Consider the following 20,650-nt stretch of genomic DNA (forward strand, 5'->3'; position numbering starts at 1 on the left):
CCTATGGGCTATGAGGTTTTAGGCTTCAATTGGACCTTATATAATGGAAACCCAATTAGAATGCCACATTAAAGGTTTTGGGCTAATGCAGGGAAGTAATGTTCATAATGATGTTATTCTACAAAGTCTGGAAAAATAATGTTGATCATCCAACAATGAAGTTATACACAAAAAATTTCCATACAACATAAGGTAGACAAATTGGTTGAAAATTACTCTATACAGTCTTAAATAAATGGAGGGATTGCGATTGAAATATGTATGGATATCAATAGGTTTTGGAGATAGTGATTTATGGGTAATGAATCAATTACTAATTTTTTTCATAAAATTAGATGTATTTATTAGACTACTAACAATATAAGTTATTTTCATTATTTGAAAAAATTATTTCTTAATTTATAAATAGAGTAATTAAATATAAATTAAATTATATTTTAGTCTTTTATCTTATTTTTTTAGATTAAATTAAACCCTAATCCAATATTAATAATTTAAAATTAAATTAAATAATAACTGGTCGACTAAAAAATACCTATAGTACATATAAAAATAACAAATTAACTAAAGTAATTTCAAATTCAACTATTTGTCAACTTTAAAATAACTTTGAAAATTTGTGGTCTGAAGGACAGGCCCATGGCCCAAATTAAATGAAAGGGATAGTGTCCAAATGGAAGACCCCCCAACTTGAACAAAAATTTCGGTGTCTCCGACACAAGCACATGTCAACGCCACCACACGCCTCCTAAGCCTCACCGTGCGAGGAGGACGAGGATGTTGCGTGCACCGTTGAACCTCACACTCACGAAACCCAAGTCACCATGTCATGGTTCATCGTCTTTCTCTTTTTCCTTTCAATTAGATGCTGTCAACCTTGTATATGCTTTCATTTCATTTATCTATGTAAATTAAAACTCATAATATTCTCTGTAATGCCACCGCTTCATTTTATTTTTACCATTCATAAATGTGTAGCAAATACTAATGCTAATAGGCATGTAAGCATGTTCTTGTTGCTTGATGCTGCTGTGTTAGTGGTTTTTTTTTTTTTTTTTTTTTTTTTTTTTTTTTTTTTTTTATGATTCTTCAGTCCTACTAGTGGAAAATTTTAACTTTGAATTGGATTATCTTTCTTTCAGTGGTAGGGATTGCAGTAGTATGCATATAGTCATAGGTTTTAGCTTCAGCATTGTATACCCCAAAAGAAATAATAATAATACATGCCTCTCTTAAACACTTGTTTGCATGGACCTAAATAAAAAGGTTCTTGAGGGTATAGAATAGATTATGTTTTGCTGACGGGCTTAACAGAGATTAATAACTGTTTCTGACACTGGATACTTCGTACTTATACCATGGTTCTAGAGCAACAAATAAATTCTGCAATAGGAATTTCTCATATTGGTGAAAGCTAATTTACTTTGAAATTTAATATTCACCCTTTCCTTTTGGAATTTTAAAACCTGAAGGTTTCCGGAGTTTTGCTTGTGACTTGCTTTATACAGTTGGATTTGTCTTTATGCAGAGCTTGCAGGGCATATCTGGTGAGAACATGAGTGGAGTTAATCTTAATCATATAATTATATATGGATGGTTAAAATTATTTTGATTTTAATCATTGATTTGAATTATAGGGTTGAGATTCGCTTCTCACACCTTGATATGCTTTATGTATCATATATATTGGCTTTGTTTGAGTTTGAGCATGTGAAGAATATTTATGCAATGTATTGTGCAGGTTACTCGCTTGTGGAAATGTTAGAAGGTTTACTCGTTCTGTTCACAAGACATCTGGCTTGGAAGTATTTTATCCAATGGGGTCCCCGTACTCAAGATACAATTTTTTCTCTAACTGTAGACATGTACTCAAAGGACAGACTCTGTTCATGTTATTTAAATCAAAGGTTAACTTTTTGATGGATAACAGGGCTAGGAACTTGTATACCCTCCCTGTAAATAATGCAAAATACCAGCATGGCCAAGTTATTTGGAACAGGATGTGTTTCCATAAAGGGCCAGCTCTACTGCCAGTAGGTCAAATTGCCCGTGCAGTAAGTTTGGCTATGGTCAAATCAAATTTTGTTGTTCATGGTGTGATTGCCTTCATAGTAGGGGAGATTGCTTGGACACAAGGGAAATGGGCAGAAGCAGAATCCTTCCCAACGAGGGATTCACTTTATGTGCATGCACAAGATGGACGTGTGTATTTAACCGCAGCTCTTGTGGCAGCCTTTGAGATTTTGTTCTTGTTTCTTAGGGCTGTCTATTTGGTGATTTTGTTCTCTCCTTGCATAGCTACGGCACCTTTGGTTGATTTTTTTGGCACTCAATTTAGGAAAACATGGATTCATGTTGTCCGTGTTTCGCTTGAAAAAGCTGGCCCTGCATTTATAAAATGGGGTCAATGGGCTGCAACCAGACCTGACCTCTTTCCCAGGGATCTCTGTGGTGAACTTGCAAAATTTCAAACCAAAGCACCAGCACATAAATTTAGCTATAGCAGAAAATGTATTGAAAATGCTTTTGGCCGCAAATTATCTGAAATATTTGAAAATTTTGAGGAAGAACCAGTAGCTTCAGGTAGCATTGCTCAAGTTCATCGAGCTACACTAAAATACAAATACCCTGGTCAGCAAATCAAGCCTGTTGTTGTAGCAGTGAAGGTCCGGCATCCAGGGGTTTCTGAAGCAATTAAAAGGGATTTTATCCTTATCAATCTTGTTGCCAAGATTTCGTCTTTCTTACCTAATTTGAAGTGGCTGAGACTAGATGAAAGCATACAGCAATTTGCTGTCTTTATGCTGTCTCAAGTTGATCTTTCAAGGGAAGCGGCACATCTTAGTCGCTTTATCTATAATTTCCGGAGATGGAAAGATGTTTCATTCCCAATTCCTCTGTATCCCCTCGTGCACCCTTCTGTTTTGGTAGAAACCTATGAACAAGGTGAAAGTGTTTTGCACTATGTTGACCAGCTTGAAGGACATGAGCATTTCAAAAGTGACCTAGCTCATATTGGAACACATGCACTTTTAAAGATGCTTTTGGTAATATATTCTGAATTCTCCTTGTTTTATACTTTCCTTAATGACTTGGTGGTCAATTTTGTACATTGGATTCTGTTGTTTGTTGATAGTGTTAGTGTTCATGAAATTATAGAATCATAATATGTTATTGTACCTAACATTTAATCTAGTTGATTTAGATAGTGTGTGTGTGTGTGTGCATGAGATATAAAATTTAAAAAAGAGTTTGCTATTTAAAATGTGGGAGGAGACTTATTACTTCAGAATCTGCTTCATCTGTCAGTAACCTCAATAGTGCTGGTCACAAATTACAACCTGTATTGTTGTCATCAGACTTCATAATGTGATATATATATATATATATATATATTAAATATGGATATGTTTTTCTTCGAAATATGAAAAGTAAAGAAGAAAGTGGAAGATTGAGAAGAAAGAAAGCAGAAAACCAAAAACAAACCTGGATAACATTCTGATATTCCTCATTGTAATGTGGTTTACCTTGGGGGAAATTTATGAGTAGAATGAAGTTGTAAAAGAACAAATGATGGATTCATTGAAGATTTTTCTAGAGAAGATTCTTGATCTTCATTTGATCATATGTTTTGATAAAATATTTTTTTTCCTTAAATGCATTTGAGCATAGCATCCTAGAGATCCAGAATGATTTCCCTTCCTTATAGTTACAATTTGTATTGCTAATTTGTTATCTTATGGATAGAAGTAGACATTTGAGTGGAATTATCAATTGCCTTCACTTAGATATATCTCTTCTTTCAGGTGGATAATTTTATCCATGCAGACATGCATCCTGGAAATATTCTTGTCCGAGCAGGAAAAAGCAAGCCATCACCTATACCACTCTTGAAGTCAAGACCTCATGTCATTTTCCTTGATGTAGGCATGACTGCTGAACTTTCTAAGAGGGAACAAAAATCTTTAGTGGAGTTCTTTAGGGCCGTTGCACTTCAAGATGGCCGCACTGCCGCAGAGTGCACCCTTAGATTATCAAAACGGCAAAATTGCCCAGACCCAAAATCTTTCATTGAGGTAAGAAATACTGTTTCATGTTTTTCAACAAACACGTTATACTAACATCCTTGTAAAAAATACTGTGACAAATTTTATTCTTCACTTGTCATCCTATATCTGAAAGACAACTATTCATTTGACCTGTGACCAATGATTGTGGGTTCAAGGTCTGTAGTTGATAGATACTTTGAAGTTTTGGACATTTTGTGTGTGGGAATTGCATACCACTTCAGAAAAATGCATGTTAATTGTATACTTCTTATCCTGAGTCCACAAATATAACATTTCTACATGTGTTGTATTATGTATCATCTTCAAGACAATATGATAAAGATTATGATTTTTTTTAAAAAAAAATTATCTATAGTCTATTCTCCTGCATCTCCATAACTTCTGTACAATTGACAAATGATTTAGAATTGTTTGTTACATACTTATTTCAACAGCAGCCTGTACTTTTCTTTTCTGAATAAAATCTTTTAGCATTTAACAGGAGGTGGATAAATCATTTAAATTTTGGAGGTCCCCAGAAGGTGAATCTATCCACACAGCTGATCGTATGCAACAATTACTTGAGCATGTTAGACGCTCTAAAGTCAATATAGATGGCAATGTTTGCGCTGTGATAGTGACCACATTGGTTCTGGAGGTAAGTTCTGCCTGAGTCATCTTTTTTAAAAAGTATTCTTGACACCTTTATAAATAAAGTGAATGTTGACAACATGAGTAATGTGGCATTTGTGCATTGCTGTTGGTATATAATTGAAATTTCATCTTTGTATTGTTGATTGTAACATAACTGATCAGGATATACTTTTTTCATGTTTTAGATAACTGATTGTTTAAAAATCTAGATTTAGAAAAGGCACAACTACTCATCACCACCCCACCTGATGTATAAACCATTATTTTGTGTCCAAATTACTTCCATTTGATTCGTTTCTTTCATTGGAGCTGTTATAGGCATGGTTGTTAAACTCGATTGTTAACTTGTGAGCTTGCACCAGTCTGTGTTTAGGGTGACACAATGAACTAACTCAGCCACAAACTCACTCGTGGTTGAACTTGACTGAACTCGTGTAGGATTGTGGTTGAACTTGGATGAACTCATGTAGGATTGTGCACACACGTTCAAAATCATGAGTTTGCTGCCAATTCCACAAGTTTGGTTCGGTTGCCTAAATCCAATATCTACAGACTGGCACTGTTCATAAGGGTTTCTTCCTTCTTCTTTTTTCTATTGCCTTTTCAGCCAAGTTTAATGAGTCACAGCCATTCTTCGATTTTCTCCTTCTCCAATGACAGTCCTTTGGTTCTCACTCACTTGAGCTTCTCTGATCAACCTCTTGTGACAAAGTCACTTCTCCGACAAGATTACTTCACAAGTCTTCTCCTTCTCTGACCAACCTCTATGGTGACGTCCCTTGATTTGTGAGCTTTCAGTTGCAGACCCAGTCTCCTGCGAGTTTGAGTAGCTGTTATCTTCTCTTGCTTGGCTGTTGTGTGTCTGCTGTCCATCTCACTTGCTTAGCTAGTAGGCTATGCACTGGGCATAGTGGCTGTTGAATTGAAGTGTGGACATTGTAATAATTGTGATTTCTAAATAAGGTACCCAGTGGATGAAGCCTGAATCGTGCATTCCCATTTACTCCTTTTGTTTTATTTTCTCTTTTTGGTCTGAACTTGTATATTAGTTGAAAAATTGAGATCCCATTTTGTTTGATCATAATTACAGTGTCTGAATATTGGTGGGTCAAGGTCCTCAAGCAACATGGTTGCTCCAACTAGGAAGAATGCACCCAAAATTAAGTTTGATATTGGGTGGAAAGGTCAAATCTTAAGGGGCATGCTAGCAAAGTTAATAATTCAACTATTGCACAAAAATTATTAGCTGATGAATTTTTAGATTCAAGCATCATCTTATTGAAACTAGAGAAGATTCATAACCTTGTGCAACAGTACCTGAAGAAGTTAAAGCTTTAATAATGAAAGTTGTTGCAAAGGCAGAGGAGGCATCAAAGAAGGAAAAAAAGTATGGTTGATGTTAAGGAGAGAGGGGAGATGGAAAGGGATAGCTTCCAAAGATAAAGGTTGTTTTTAGGGTTGTTACAAAAGGAAAGGGTGGTGGGTTTCAAGCAACAATAAACCCTATGATAAACATATAGGTGGAAGTTGATTAACAAGTTGCTCGATCTTTTAACTCTAGCATTATTCCCTTCAACTGTATGAAACATGTGGAGTTTGCAAATATATGCAATGTAATTGGGAAATAGGGAATTGGTTCCAAATCTCCTGTGGGGTTTGCAAAGATGTGCAAGATGATTGGGAAATATGGACTTGGTTATAAACTTCCTTCTTATCATGAGATTGGGTAAAAGCTTTTAAAACAAGTAATGACTTTAACTAATGCAATGCTTGAAGAATTTAGAGAGGAGTGGAAGAGGATCAGCTATCCAAACATGACTAATGAATGGACAAATAAGAAAAGACGTTCAATTTGCATTTTTTTGGTCAACAGCCCTAAAGGCACGGTATTTCTCTATTCAATAGATACTTGTGACATCTCTAAAACAACTGAAAAAGTTTTAAAGAGTTTGGATGATGTGACATTTATAGGAGAGAGAATGTAGCCCAAGTAGTTATAGATAACGCTGCAAATTACAATGCAACAGGTGTTCTTGTGCAAAAGCAGAAGAATTTGTATTGCGATCATGTGCTTTGTTACTAGTCTTCGAGCTCCCCACAAGTTTATGTAAACTCAAATTTAACAACTTAGTATATAGGTCTATTTGCTACTGATGCCTGGTGGCGGTGCAAAGGCATGGTGCAAAGGCAGTGATGATGGTGATGAATGTTTCGAGTCTTGGAACAAAATGTTGTCTCATGATTTATTGACTAACAAAAAAATAGTTTGTCCTATCATTCCTCATCTGATTTGTTATGTCTTATTATCTTTTTGTAAATCAAACGTACAATAATCATATTTGTCTTATCCAAGTACCACTAATGGAAATGTGTGTACAATGCACTAGATTAGATGACCAAAGACAATGGTTAAATCTTAAACGATGCAGAGGACTTGACATGAAGCAGTTCTTATTTTCCGCAGATTTATTTATTATCTTGACAGTTTAGAGCTCTAAACTAAAAAATTTATTTGTTTTCCTAAAACATGAAGTAAATTTTCTTTGCATTTTGTTCCTGTCTCCTCTTTAGGGTTGGCAGCGAAGACTTGATCCAGAATATGATGTGTTGCACGCTTTGCAGACGCTGCTATTTAAAGCTGACTGGGCAGAGTCTCTATCATATGCCATGGAAGGATTGGTGGCCCCATGAAAGGTGACCATTTTCCCAAAATTTTGAGAATGATAGTGCAGAATTGTTGTTGGTAAATTGCTTAGCAACAGTTGAAGATCTTCCAAATTTTCAATGCCTTTTTTTCCTGCTATTCTTATTGAGTTTCTAGTAACATGCTGGGAAGTGGGATCCTGGCATTGTGAAGGTTTTGAAATAATTTCTGATTCTGATATTAATTCATGATGTAGATTATAACAAGCAGAACAGATGTGTAAAAAAATCGCTTAAATGAAATAGTGTTTAGAAATGGGTTTTTGGTTTTAAAACTAATTTTTAATTTAAACTGGTTTTGAATCCTTTTTTTCTTTTATGTTTGCTTAAAAGAAAATCATTTTTAAAACTATTTTTGAACTGGTTTTGAACCATTTTCAAAACAAATCTTGAATTTAAAAGACAAGTTTTGAATTAATGGTTTTGAAACCAGTTATGAATTGGATTAGTTCGGTCTTTTACAAAACCAAACCATACATGAAGTGAAGTGAATAATTAATGTTCCTTTTTGTTTTGGAAAGAAAGCGTATCCACTGAGCTTTGGAGCTATTGCGAAAAGCTACAAAGAACATAAGAATCTGCTATTTAAATCCACAAATTGAGACATGCTCACACTACACCAGTTCCTTTCATTCTTCTGATAATTTCTGTGAAACATGATGTTTCTTGTTCTTATCGTATTTATAAATCGGGTTCATAGCATTAATCAATCTACGGTAATATTATTTAAAATAATATTATCACACTTTAATATGATAAAACAATTTTTATAACAAATAAAAATTAATTAGAACATGTTTTACTGGACAGTTTTTTTTTTTTTTTTGAATTGGACGGTATACTTTGCACATTATCATTTAAAGTCAAAATATTATTATAATTATTTCTGAAAAAATTAAATATTATAATTGTTGTAGACTGTAGAGTGTAACATATGTATGGTACACTTGGCTTGGCTTTTAAAAGGAGGCTTCTATGTTATTTTAAGTCTTAAATATATTTTGTCTTTGTAATTTAGCTTTTTTAAATTTTGATTTTGTCCTTTATTGAGTCCTTTTTATTTAATCATTCTTGCATGTTTCAAACATCTTTTAGTTTCATTATCAAATTATGTTATAAAAACATTAATTTGTTGACATGATCTCATCATAACATTATATCAACAAAAGATGATATCATGATTTCATCATGTATCACATTAGGATAATACTAAGTCACAGGTGAATGAAAAAAATATAATTTATATAGACAAAAAAAAACACATTGATTAAACGAAGAGAAAATGACATATTCGTAAGCATTAAAAAAATTCATAAAATTTGGATATAATTTCTTAGGTGTAATTAGTGTTGGAAAACAACTCTGATTAGAGAACAATATAAATTACGTCTAAAAAATTGTACCTAGGTTTTATCTTTAAAAAAAATCAAGTATTAAATATAATATATAAATTTAATTTAAAATTAATATAAAATAAAAATAATAATTTTTAATAATCACACATTTTCTCATCCTCTCTCTGGTTTCTTTTTCTCATTCAACGGTATAAGGTCACACATTTTAATCAAAGTTATCATTTTCATCCATTTACTTTAAGTCATCAAATAAAGCATGAAAATCAAATTAAAGGTATCTTTTTTCTATTATTTCACAATAAGCCCCATTTTACTTTGAAAGAATAGAAAATTCAGGATTTAGACAAATCAACAAAAGCAAATAAAGTGCATAACCTTAAACCTATTCATCATGTTTACAAATCAACCAAATAAAATATTCTTAACGTAATGACGAGAAGCTCCATTATGTAATGACAATAACAATGGTACATGAGGATTGAGGGTGATGTAGGTGCAAAAGGAATAACATTTATGTATACGACGTGAAGAAAGAGAGAAAATAAATGGTGTGACATCTTCAACGTGAGAAGTTACTTTAGTTCGGAAATATTAAGCAACAATCTTTGTTTAAAGTAACCATTAGAGCTTGTCAAGTGGCTTATCACATGTAAGGTATGTCTCTTAAATAAGCAATTGTCTCTTAGCTGATGAAGTGAAAAAAAAAATGTATATTTCTCAGAGAGTAATAAAATAGATAGCTAGCTGGCAGAGAGATTAACGAGAGAGGAAAGAGAAATAACTTTAAAAGAAGGAGAATATGAAACAAGTGATCCGAAAGAAAAATAATAATAATTAAAAAGTACTTAATTTAGTTGAAAGACATCATTTTCAATTTAACACAATAAATAAAGTACATTTATAGTAGTTTTTATGTTTTTAAAATTTTTTTTTATTATTTTAAAATTACAATTAAAAAACCATAATTTTTAAGTTAAAATAAAAATATAAATTTAAAGATGTAGAATCAATTGTAAGGCTATAAAATTAAGTTAAGAACTCAAATAAAAAATTTAGTATTAGAGTAAATTTTGTAAGAATTCTTAAACCTTACATGACATAATGGGATCCATAAAAATAAGCTAAGAAGTTTAGGTGTGATGGTGCTAAAAAAAATAATAATAATAATAAACGGTGTATGCTATGAGTGAGAGATTTTGTAGTGTCTATGCAATGTGTGAGTGGTATAAAGTCTTGAATGAAGAAAAATGGGGGAAAAGGTGAAAAGAAAGTGTGATTGTTAAAAAAATATTTTTATTTATTTTTTATGTTAATTTTAAATATTTATTTATATATTATATCTAAGGGTTGAATATTTCTTTGTATCAAAAAAATATATCACTTTATTCTTTTTAGTTCGTATAAAAAAATGTCTCTATAAATTCCTTTCCTTTTTTTTTTTTTTTAGTTTTAGTGCCAATAGTTCTTTTTTTTAAGTTTCTCTATTATAATGATAATATGATATTATTACTAATGTACTATTGATATGGTGATATTATGTTAACGTGTCATCTATCACATAACATTATGTTAACGTAGTATATGATGATGCTATCAAATTAATATTTTTATAATAAAGTTTCTCAACACAAGCTAAAAGTGAAACATTTAAAACTTATAAGGATGATTTTGAAGAAAAAAGTTTTATAGGAAAAAAAAAGAAAAAAGTATTATATGTCACATGACATTATGTTGATGTGATATTATGTTGACATGTGACCCATCCCAAAACGTTATGCTAATGTAGTAGATGATGATATTGTCAAATTAATATTTTATAATAAAGTGATATTATGATTGATACTCATCACTTGACATTATCATGATATCATCAAATTAATATTTTTATAAGGATGATTTTGAAGAAAAAGAATTTATTGGAAAGAAAAGGAAAAAGTATTATATATCATTGTAATCATGAACTTAAAATAAATTGTAAAGATATTAAAAAATGGTTAAATTATTAGTTAAATACTATCATTGTAATCATGAAATAGAAGAATTCGTCAAAATCAGGCAAATAAAAATTAATATTCAGAAAGTTTAAACAAAATAATGTTATAAAATAAAAATAATATATATAAAAAATAACATTTTAAGTTTTTGAGTTTTTTTTTTAAAGGCTTATTTCATATATAATAAATCTTTAAAATAATAAATAAATGTGAAATAAATATATAAAAAGTTAAATGATTTATTTAGTCTTTTTCTAAATAAATTATAATGTTTGTTTTCTTTTGTCTATGTTTGTACCTTTTTATATATTTTATTTCTTAAACTCTTCGTTTCCATTTTCTAAGATCTACACGAAAACTTACTCATTTGTATTACTATTTCAGAATATGTATAAGTAATTGTTAATCTTTCTTGTATTTTTCTTGAGTTCTATTAGTTTATTATTTGATTTAATTTTTTAATTATTGTCACAAGATATTAATTATCAATGTAATTGTCACAAGATGTTAATTACTAATGAATTTTAATAGACTCTTTAAAAAATCTTGAAAATCCAGATTGAATACCACTAGATTGTTTTTAAGTAGCATAAAATCCTGATTGAATACCAATGAATTTTTTTACTAAAAAAAAATCTTTTAAAATGCTACGAAATTCTAAACCAATACACCTCCTAAGAATGAAAATTATAGTAACGATAAAAACAAAAAAAATTAAAAAAAAGTTAAAAAAAGTATGATATCTAACAAATCCATTAAATTTTTCAGCAACCCAATCAATACATCAGAACAAATAAAAGCTAGTTTTCCAAAGAAGATCAGAATAGAGTCATACACTTCATGGAACATTTGGAAGGATCTAAATGAAGCTCATATGATTAAAGAGAATAGTACACATCTTTGATGTCGTAGTTCAAGCACAAATGAGAAGATATGTACTACACATAAGACATACCTCAATACACAATTATTAAACTAGATCAGAATGATGTAACTAAGACATCATTTGTACATGAGAATGAGGGCAGTAATTTGAAGAAAACAAATTGTTGAAATCAGATTTAAAAAAAGAGAAGAGCATATATATTTCACGAAGGATATCATAGTTGTTATTCATTTGCTCTTTAAATAGAGCTAGAGTCAAAAATAAAAAACAAAATATCCCTTATTTTTAGGCATGAAAAAAATAGTTTCTGAACTGATGAAAACAGAATCAGAACTCCTAAAAAATAGATTCTAAGCAACAGAAAATTTAAAACTTCAATTTGCTAAAACATCCACGTATGCAACTATTGCAGGCACACTTTCAACAAATCTCCTCCTTGCCTCGATAGTTGCAAACACCTAGTTTATTTCTTAAAGCTTCAAATCTGGCTTTTGGAAGAGCTTTTGTTAAGACATCTGTACCTTGATCTTCAGTTCTATAGTAAATTAGTTTGACTTCACCTTCTCTTTGTGCTTCCCTTAAGAAAGACAACTTGATCTTGAAATGCTTAGTCCTGCCGTGAAAAACGAGATTATTTGAAATGAAAATAGCTGCTTGATTATCAACAAGAATTTGTGTAGGCTCCTTTTGTTCCATATGTAAATCAGCAAGCATACGCCTTAGCCAAATAGCTTGATTCACAGCTGTAGTGGCTGCCACATATTCTGCCTCAGTTGTGCTTTGAGCCACTATGTCTTTTTTTTTTTTGAACTCCAAGAAAACATACCTGAACCAAAACTGAAACAGTAACCTGTTGTACTTTTAATGTCATCAATTGAACCACCCCAATCACTATTAGAATAACCATGAAGCTAAAAATTCTGAGAATGAGTGCACTTGACACCATAGTCTACTGTCCCCTTAATATATCTCACAATCCGTTTGGCAGCTTGAAGATGAACTTCACTAGCACAATGCATAAATCTTGAAAGCATACTTACTGCAAACATGATGTCGGGCCTGGTTGCAGTAAGATACATAAGACAACAAATTAGGCTTCTAAACTGATGCTCCTCTATCTTATCAGCCCCGTCATCTTTGCTGAATTTTTCCTTTTGGTTCATTGGAGTAGTAGTGTTTTTGCAATCCTCCATGCGAAGTTTTTTGAGTATTTCCCTTGCGTATTTTTTTTTGGCATATGAAGACTCCACCATGATCTTGCTTTACCTCCATACCCAAAAAGAAAGACATTAGGCCAAGGTCTGTTATTTCAAACACTCACAACATTTCAGCTTTAAACTCCATTATTAACTTTTCTTCATTCCCTATTACAAGTAGGTCATCAACATAGACAGAAACTATGATTAAGTTAGTATCCATCATTTTCACATACAATGTAGCTTCACTTGGACTTTTAATAAACCCAAGATTTTGAAGATAATCATCAATTCTGCTGTACCAGGCCCTAGGGGCCTGTTTAAGACCATACAAGGCCTTTTTTAGTTTGTAGACCTTCTCCTCCTGTCCCTTGACTTGAAATCCCTCTGGTTGCTCCACAAATATTTCCTCCTGCAAATAACCATTTAGGAAGGCATACTTCACATCTAAATGGTAAACTTTCCATCCCTTTTGTGCAGTCAAAGCAAGCAACATTCCGATTGTATCGAGGCGTGCAACCGGAGCAAACGTTTCTGAAAAATCCACTCCGAACACTTGAGCATAGCCCTTCACGACCAACCTAGCCTTGTATTTATTTATAGAACCATCTGTGTTTAGCTTAGTTCTATAAACCCATTTGACTCCTATAGGTTGCTTGTGTTGAGGTCTGTCCACTAGCTCCCAAGTGTCATTCTTTTCGATCATCTTTAGCTCTTCCTTCATTGCTTCTATCCACTTATCATCCATTTCAGCTTCTTTAAAATCAGAAGGTTCCAAGACAACTACATTACTCTTTTCATAAATTTCAGATAAGAGTCTTGTACCTCTAACTGGAAAGTTGTCTATATCATCATCAACGAATTGTGGAATTTTTTGTAGTTGCTTCTTTATTAACTCCTCCCAACTCCATTGTTTTTCTTCCATGAACTTGACATCTCTACTTACAAGAATTTTTCCATTTTGTGGTTGGAAAATTCTATAAGCTTTGGAAGTATTGTTGTATCCAATAAAAACTCCTGGTTCTGCCTTCTTGTCCAACTTGTCTCTTTTAACCTGTGGTACAAAAGAAAAACAAAGACAACCAAAGATTTTTAGATTTTGTAAATATGGTTTGTAACCAAACCAGCCTTCAAATGGGGTTTTCTGTTCAGCACTCTGGATGGTAGCCTATTAAGCAAAAATATTGCAGTGCTTGCAGCCTCTGCCCACAGCTTCTTTGGAAACTCCTTTTCATGCAACATACACCTTGTCATCTCCATGATACTTCTATTTTTTCTCTCACTTACACCATTCTGTTGTGGGGTATATGGTACAGTGAGTTGGTGCTCTATGCCAGCTTCTTCACAAAATTTGTTGAAGGTGTCATTTGCATATTCCTTCCCATTATCTGATCTTATTGTGCGTAACTTGCAACAACTTTGATTTTCCACCAATGCTTTAAATTTCCAGAATATTTTAGCTACCTCGGTCTTGGATTTAAAGAAATAAATCCAACAAAATCTGGAATAATCATCAATAAATGTAATATAATATCTATTACCATTCAAAGATGTTGTTCTCTGAGGTCCTCCAATATCTGTATGTACTAAGTGCAATTTTTGTGTTGCTCTCCACTTTGTTTTGAGAAATGGTAATCTAACTTGCTTTCCATATTGACAAGCTACACAATCATCCAGTTTGTCTTCAAGCAACAACACACTTTTCACCAAGGCATGTTTCTGCATGTATAGAAGTCCCACAAGGTGGAAATGTCCGAGCCTTTTGTGCCATAATTCAATGCTATTGCAGGTGCTTGGAAAAGCTATTTGCTCTTCCTCCATTAGATTTAGAGCATAGCTTTTGGCCCTCATTTTCACCTTGAACACATCTCTGCCTTCTGCATCCTTAATCAAGCACCATTTATCTTCAAATATAACTTTGAAGCCCTTTTCAACTAGCTGCGCCACACTAAGCAAATTCTGGTCAATGTCAGGCACATATAAGACATTAGAGATATGTTTCAAACCTGTTAAACTTTCTATAGTAACAGTTCCTTTTCCTTTGACTGAGATGAAATCACCATTTCCAATTTTTACTTTGGAAACAATGGTTTTGTCAAGCTCTTTAAAAAGCATTTGGTCGTCCGTCATATGGTTTGTACAACTGCTGTCTATTAACCATGAATCACTGGAACTGTTGTTTGTAGCAAAACATGTTGCAACAAAGAGTTGCTCATCTTCTTGTTGCTCCATGGACACCTTTGCCTCCTCCAGTGACTTGCAAATCCGCTCTACATGCCCCAGCTTGCCACATTTTCTGCACTTGATGTCAGGCCTCCACCAACATTTTTTTTAGAGTGGTTTGTTTTTTTGCAATGTGGAAAAGGCGGAAAAGTATCATTTTGTTGGTTGTTGGAGCTTTCTGGTTTCTTGTTCTTCCATTTGTTGTTCTTCTTATCTTTGCCTCCTTCTGAATTTTATGCTTTTATATGAAAAACACCTTGTACTGCCTCCTCATGTCTCATCATTCTCCTCTGTTCCTGTGCCTGTAAAGCATTTACCAATTCTCCAAGGGTGATATTTGACAAGTCTTTTGACTCCTCTAATGCTAATATTTTGGATTCATACTTTTCAGGTACAGTAACAAGTATTTTTTGCACTATCCTTTCGTCAGAAAAATCCTTACCGAGGAGACGTACCTTGTTTGCAATGCTCAACAATTTGTTAGCATAACTTTTAATAGTTTCTGTCTCCTTCATGCTCTGCATCTCGAACTCTCTAGCCAAGTTAAGTGCCTTCATACCTTTGGTTTGCTCACTACCCTGATACTCTGATTTGAGGTAGTTCCAAATGTCCTTCGCGGAATTCAAATTCATAATTCTCGTAAATATGATTTTTGAAACCGAAGAGAAAAGACATGCTTTAGCCTTGGCCTTTCTTGTCTTCCTCTCTTTGTGATTCTTCAGCTGAGCCACTGTAGGATTTTCAAGCAGTGGATGAACTGCATAGTCTTCTTCTATCGGTTCCCAAAGATCTAGTGCTTCAAGATGGGTAGTCATCCTTGCAGCCCATAGGTCGTACTCCTCACCATCAAAAACTGGTGGTGGTATTATGTGTGATGTGTCTGCTTCCATTATGGTTTCTCACAACTCACAGATCCCTCAAGATGAAAGCTCTCAATACCAATTTGTTGAAATCAGATTTAAAAAAAGAGAAGAGCATATATATTTCACAAAGGATATCATAACTGTTATTCATTTGCTCTTTAAATAAAGCTAGAGTCAAAAATACAAAACAAAATATCCCTTATTTTTAGGCATGAAAAAAATAGTTTCTGAATTGATGAAACAGAATCAGAACTCCTAAAAAATAGATTCTAAGCAATAGAAAATTTAAAACTTAAATTGGCTAAAACATCCACGTATGCAGCTATTGCAGGCACACTTTCAACACAAATGATGGATTAGAAGGCCACCATATAGTCCAAGGATCATCAAACTGATTGGTAATATCATCATTTTTACATCAATAGAAGAACTTGACTCACTCGCTACATGAAGCTTAATGATGCATATCCTTGAGAATAATTATGAATGAAGCATCATAACAGAGTCTGAACCGAGGATAAATCACTTATCAAACATATAACAACCTCAAAATGATCAAAACGCCTTTGACAGGAGAAGGCTTTTATCAAAAGGTAAGATTGATTCAAATAGGGGAAGAGGAAGGTCCTCATGAAAACTTCAGAAAGGATGATCAGAATTGTCTCTAAAATAAGGATCCATCACTGAAAAAAACTCCAACAATCTAAACTAGAGGATGTGAATTTAAAATCAGTTCAAAACATATAGCTTAGCATACAAGACAACATCGTATCTCTCAAGAGACCTTTAGAGACAATAAGCCAATATTAAAGAATCATTTGTATGTCCTTCATATAAATTGCACGATCACTAACGGGTCATCAAATGAGTAAGATTGATTTCATTTGAACAAAGAAGCCTACGAGTTCATTAGAAGAGTGAAGCTATCAGTAGTAGAATAATGTTAAGCTTTTGTTGAAGTTCTCGAGAATGTTCGAGAAGAGAAGTCTCAAAATTATCTTTGATCCAAGAACATGACCTTACATTTAGTCACAACTACTCTGAACCAGGTCATATCATCTTCATGTGTGGCAAGGCTTTCATTGTAGCAAGGACACTCTAAAGTTCAAGCTCATCTCCAAGAAGACTCTATAAGAACAGTTGGCACCTGAATAAATTTCTCATTTTGACATTAGAATTTACTTTATGAACTCTCTTTATTCTCTATTATAAGAAGAGAAAAAACAATTTTTTAAATATAAAAAATTTCACCCATATCTCGTTTAATGATATCCTTGTTAAAATATCATTCTTTAATATATCACTTTTTAGTTACATTACTTCTTTTAGTATTTATTGTAAGGACAATTTAGAAAAATTATTATAAAATTAGTGAAATTTAATGTTAATAACTAATTTCTTTGATATGTGTAAAGTTAGTTTTTTTTTTCTTGTAATGGAGAAGTGAGAGAGTAATAGAGTACCTTTATTTCACCTTATTAGAGTGATGACTATGAAAATCATAGAAGCATGTATCAAGGACTATATACACATCACAACAACCATAACTTGCACGTTATATATTCTGAAGGCTATGTCTTCAGTTTGTCCTGAACATGAAGGAATGCTACACATATACATCTGAAGAAGTCTTCCATCAACAAAATCATAATGCAAGTCCTTACCTTCTTGAAGCTCATCAAAACTACACATCAGAATTGATCATCAGAATGGTAACTTGAGTTATGGCAGGTCACATACAACTGACATATTTCAGATTCCTCTTTACAGAAAAAGAGTTGTTGAGTCTTGGACTCCATGTTTGTCGCCTCTGTTCAATGTGCCTATAAAAGGACTTACAGCTGCAACTTCCAAAGTGTGAAGCCTGTTATACCGTATGGTGGCTGACTAGGCCGAATACCCCAGTTCATGGCCGACTAAGCCGAATACCCGAGTTCGTGGCCGACTAGGCCGAATACCCGAGTCCGTGGATGACCAGGTCGAATACCCGAGCCCACCGACCACTCACAATCTGAACGGAACGTGTCGGTGTGCTCGGCCAAGTCACGGATTTATGCCAGGATAATTATGGAGAGGTTAATTTATGTAATGCACCGGATTAGCCCCCTAATTTCCCGGGGCCCAGTCCTTAATCGCGGCCCAATAAGAATCACTATAAATAGGACCCCAGCGAGGTACGTAACTAACTTTTCAACTACCGCATTTAATACGCCAGGCACTTACTTGAGCGTTGGAGTGTCTTTGCAAGCACCCCCCTCATTTCGAACTACTCGAAGAAGGACGAGAAGACCTAGACCCCGGACCCGACCCGCTACAACAAGGATAATTGGAGTGTGTATCCTAACACAGGAACATTTGGCGCCCACCATGGGGCCGAAGAGACGTTTTCAGCCCCTTTTAACTCTACAACTGAGACCGAGATATGGTAGTAACACGCAAAGGACCATCGACATCGACTCAACCGATCCCCAACCCCGAGAACAATCCCGTCATGACCGGCCAAGAACGATACCCATATGGAATGCCTCAAACACAACCGGAGCCTGTGATACAAGAGGTCCGGCCGAACGCCGACGGAGCCCAGCCCGACCTCCACGATGACTTGCGTGCATTACGCGAGGAAATGGCAGCCTTCCAAAGATAGAGAGAAGCCGATGCCAGGGAGTTGGCCGAACTGCGCCGACAAAATGCCGAGCTCCGAAGTCTGAACCAAACCTATGTGCCGTCAACTCCCACACTCCTAGAGGAGTCGGCCTATCATGCCCCCACCGACCATGTAACCCAAACACCGGTTACTTCTTTGATTGGTGGCAATATCGACACCACCACCCACAGGTTGAGACACCCCTTCTCCCGAAGGATAATGGAGGCAACCTTGTTAGACCATTGGAAGAGCATGTCGATCGAGAACTATGACGGGTCCACCGACCCCGAGGAGCACTTGAACGTTTTCCTGACACAAGCGACCCTCTCTACTCAAGATGACTCGGCCTTGTGCCTCACGCGATTGCCGAGAGCTTTCATTGACTCGTTTAGCGAGCTATCGTCCCAATTCACTCTTCAGTTCACGACGAGCAAACCGTACAGGACGACCTCACTAGCATTGGCGGGGGTTCGTCAGGAGAAGAAGGAAAGTTTGAGAAGCTTCATGGATCGATTCAACAAGATCGCCATGGAGATCGACGACCTTAACCCAGCCGTGGCAATGGATCGGCTGAGCACTGCCCTCAGGCCGGGTCCATTTGTGAATAGCTTGTGTAAGAAACTGCCCGGTGATATGAACGATCTCCGACACCGAGCCGAGAAGTACAAGCAAATGGAAGAATTGGCAGAGACTAGAAATCAGGCCAGAGCCGAGGAGGGATATGGACGAAAAGAACCGGGTCGAGACTCGATGAGAAAGGCGAATGCCGAGCCCTCAAATGCTCGTCCCCCTAGAGGACCACATTACACAATGTCGCGCTCATGCAGGTCCAATCTCGAATAACGCACACGCCGACGCTGAGCAATCCTCGACTGATCACTCAAAAAGTGTGCTCGAGCCCGACAGGTTTCCCTCCCGAGTAACCTCCTCGGCTAAGGATGTACCTAGGCCGAGCATTACGCACATATGCCGATGCCGAGCAATACTCGGCCGATCACTCAAAAAGTGCGCTCGAGCCCAACAGGTTTCCCTCCCGAGTAACCTCCTCGACTAAGGATGTACCTAGGCCGAGCATTACGCACATACACCGACGCCAAGCAATCCTCGGTCGATCACTCAAAAAGTGCGCTCGAGCCCGACAGGTTTCCCTCCCGAGTACCCTCCTCGGCTAAGGATGTACCTAGGCCGAACACTACGCACGAACATGCGTCGACGCCGAGCAATCCTCGGCCGATCACTCAAAATGTACATTCGAGCCCGACAGGTTTCCCTCTCGAGTACCCTCCTCGGCTAAGGACATTCCAAAGCCGAGCACGCTTGGCTGAACACTCTCAAGACGAGCACTCTCGCGGATCAAATACACTTCGCGTATCAAATCGCATGATCCGACTCCGAGGCCGAGCACGTTTCGGCTGAACACTCTCAAGCCGAGCACTCTCGCGTGCTCCAACACACTTCGCGCATCAAATCGCGTGACCCAACATTCCGGGGCCGACCACGCTTAGGCCAAACACACTCAAGCCGAGCACTCTCGCGGATTAAATACACCGCGTATCAAATCGCGTGACCCAACATTCCAGGGCCGACCACGCTTAGGCCGAACACGCTCAAGCCGAGCACTCTCGCGGATTAAATACACCACGTATCAAATCGCATGACCCAACATTCCGGGGCCGACCACGCTTAGGTCGAACACGCTCAAGCCGAGCACTCTCACGTACTCCAGCATTTTGAGGCCGAGCACGCCTAGGCGGAGCACTCCTGAGCCGAACTCACACCAAGCATTAATTCGCGACAAACATGAATTTAACCCCCCTTCGGCCGAGCATACCATTCGGTTGTGTTTATATTACTAGGCGTTAATGAATATGGCAAAAAATTGGAAAGTAAAATATTTCATTAAAGTATGGTCGATCAGTACGGCTACTTACACAAAAAATCATCTTTGTCCACGACGCCAATGGCCGATCACAAAAGGCACTAATGGCCTGATTACAAGCAAGAAAAAAATCCTAACCCTAACCTACTACCACCAGAGTCAACCTCTTACACCGCGGCCGAGTCCTCCGGATTCCCATCGCCG

The 20,650-nt window shown here is 35.6% G+C and overlaps 2 protein-coding genes across 5 annotated transcripts; one reads left to right on the plus strand and one right to left on the minus strand.

Moving 5' to 3' along the window:
- Positions 1–656: 656 nt before the first annotated feature.
- On the plus strand, positions 657–7,681 carry LOC109817066 (uncharacterized). Of its 4 annotated transcripts, XM_029275159.2 has the most exons (6): positions 661–832; positions 1,473–1,547; positions 1,742–3,047; positions 3,807–4,076; positions 4,552–4,707; positions 7,275–7,681. In XM_029275159.2, exons 3-6 carry the CDS (start codon positions 1,818–1,820, stop codon positions 7,392–7,394), a joined length of 1,776 nt encoding a protein of 591 aa, XP_029130992.1. In that variant the 5' UTR covers positions 661–832; positions 1,473–1,547; positions 1,742–1,817; the 3' UTR covers positions 7,395–7,681. The 4 variants fall into 4 exon arrangements, with proteins under 4 accessions (XP_082918349.1, XP_082918348.1, XP_029130992.1 ...); XM_083062222.1 differs by lacking the exons at positions 1,473–1,547; positions 7,275–7,681 and adding an exon at positions 5,142–7,200 and having other exon boundaries at positions 658–832; XM_020382260.3 differs by lacking the exon at positions 1,473–1,547.
- Positions 7,682–15,293: 7,612 nt separating this feature from the next.
- LOC109817061 (uncharacterized) lies at positions 15,294–15,950 on the minus strand. Its single transcript, XM_020382255.1, has one exon. The coding sequence runs from the start codon at positions 15,948–15,950 to the stop codon at positions 15,294–15,296; it is 657 nt and encodes a 218-aa protein (XP_020237844.1).
- Between the last annotated feature and the right edge of the window lie 4,700 nt (positions 15,951–20,650).

This window comes from Cajanus cajan, chromosome 8 (genome assembly GCF_000230855.2).
Source record: "Cajanus cajan strain Asha chromosome 8, NIPB_CcT2T_4, whole genome shotgun sequence".
Lineage (NCBI taxonomy): Eukaryota > Viridiplantae > Streptophyta > Magnoliopsida > Fabales > Fabaceae > Cajanus > Cajanus cajan.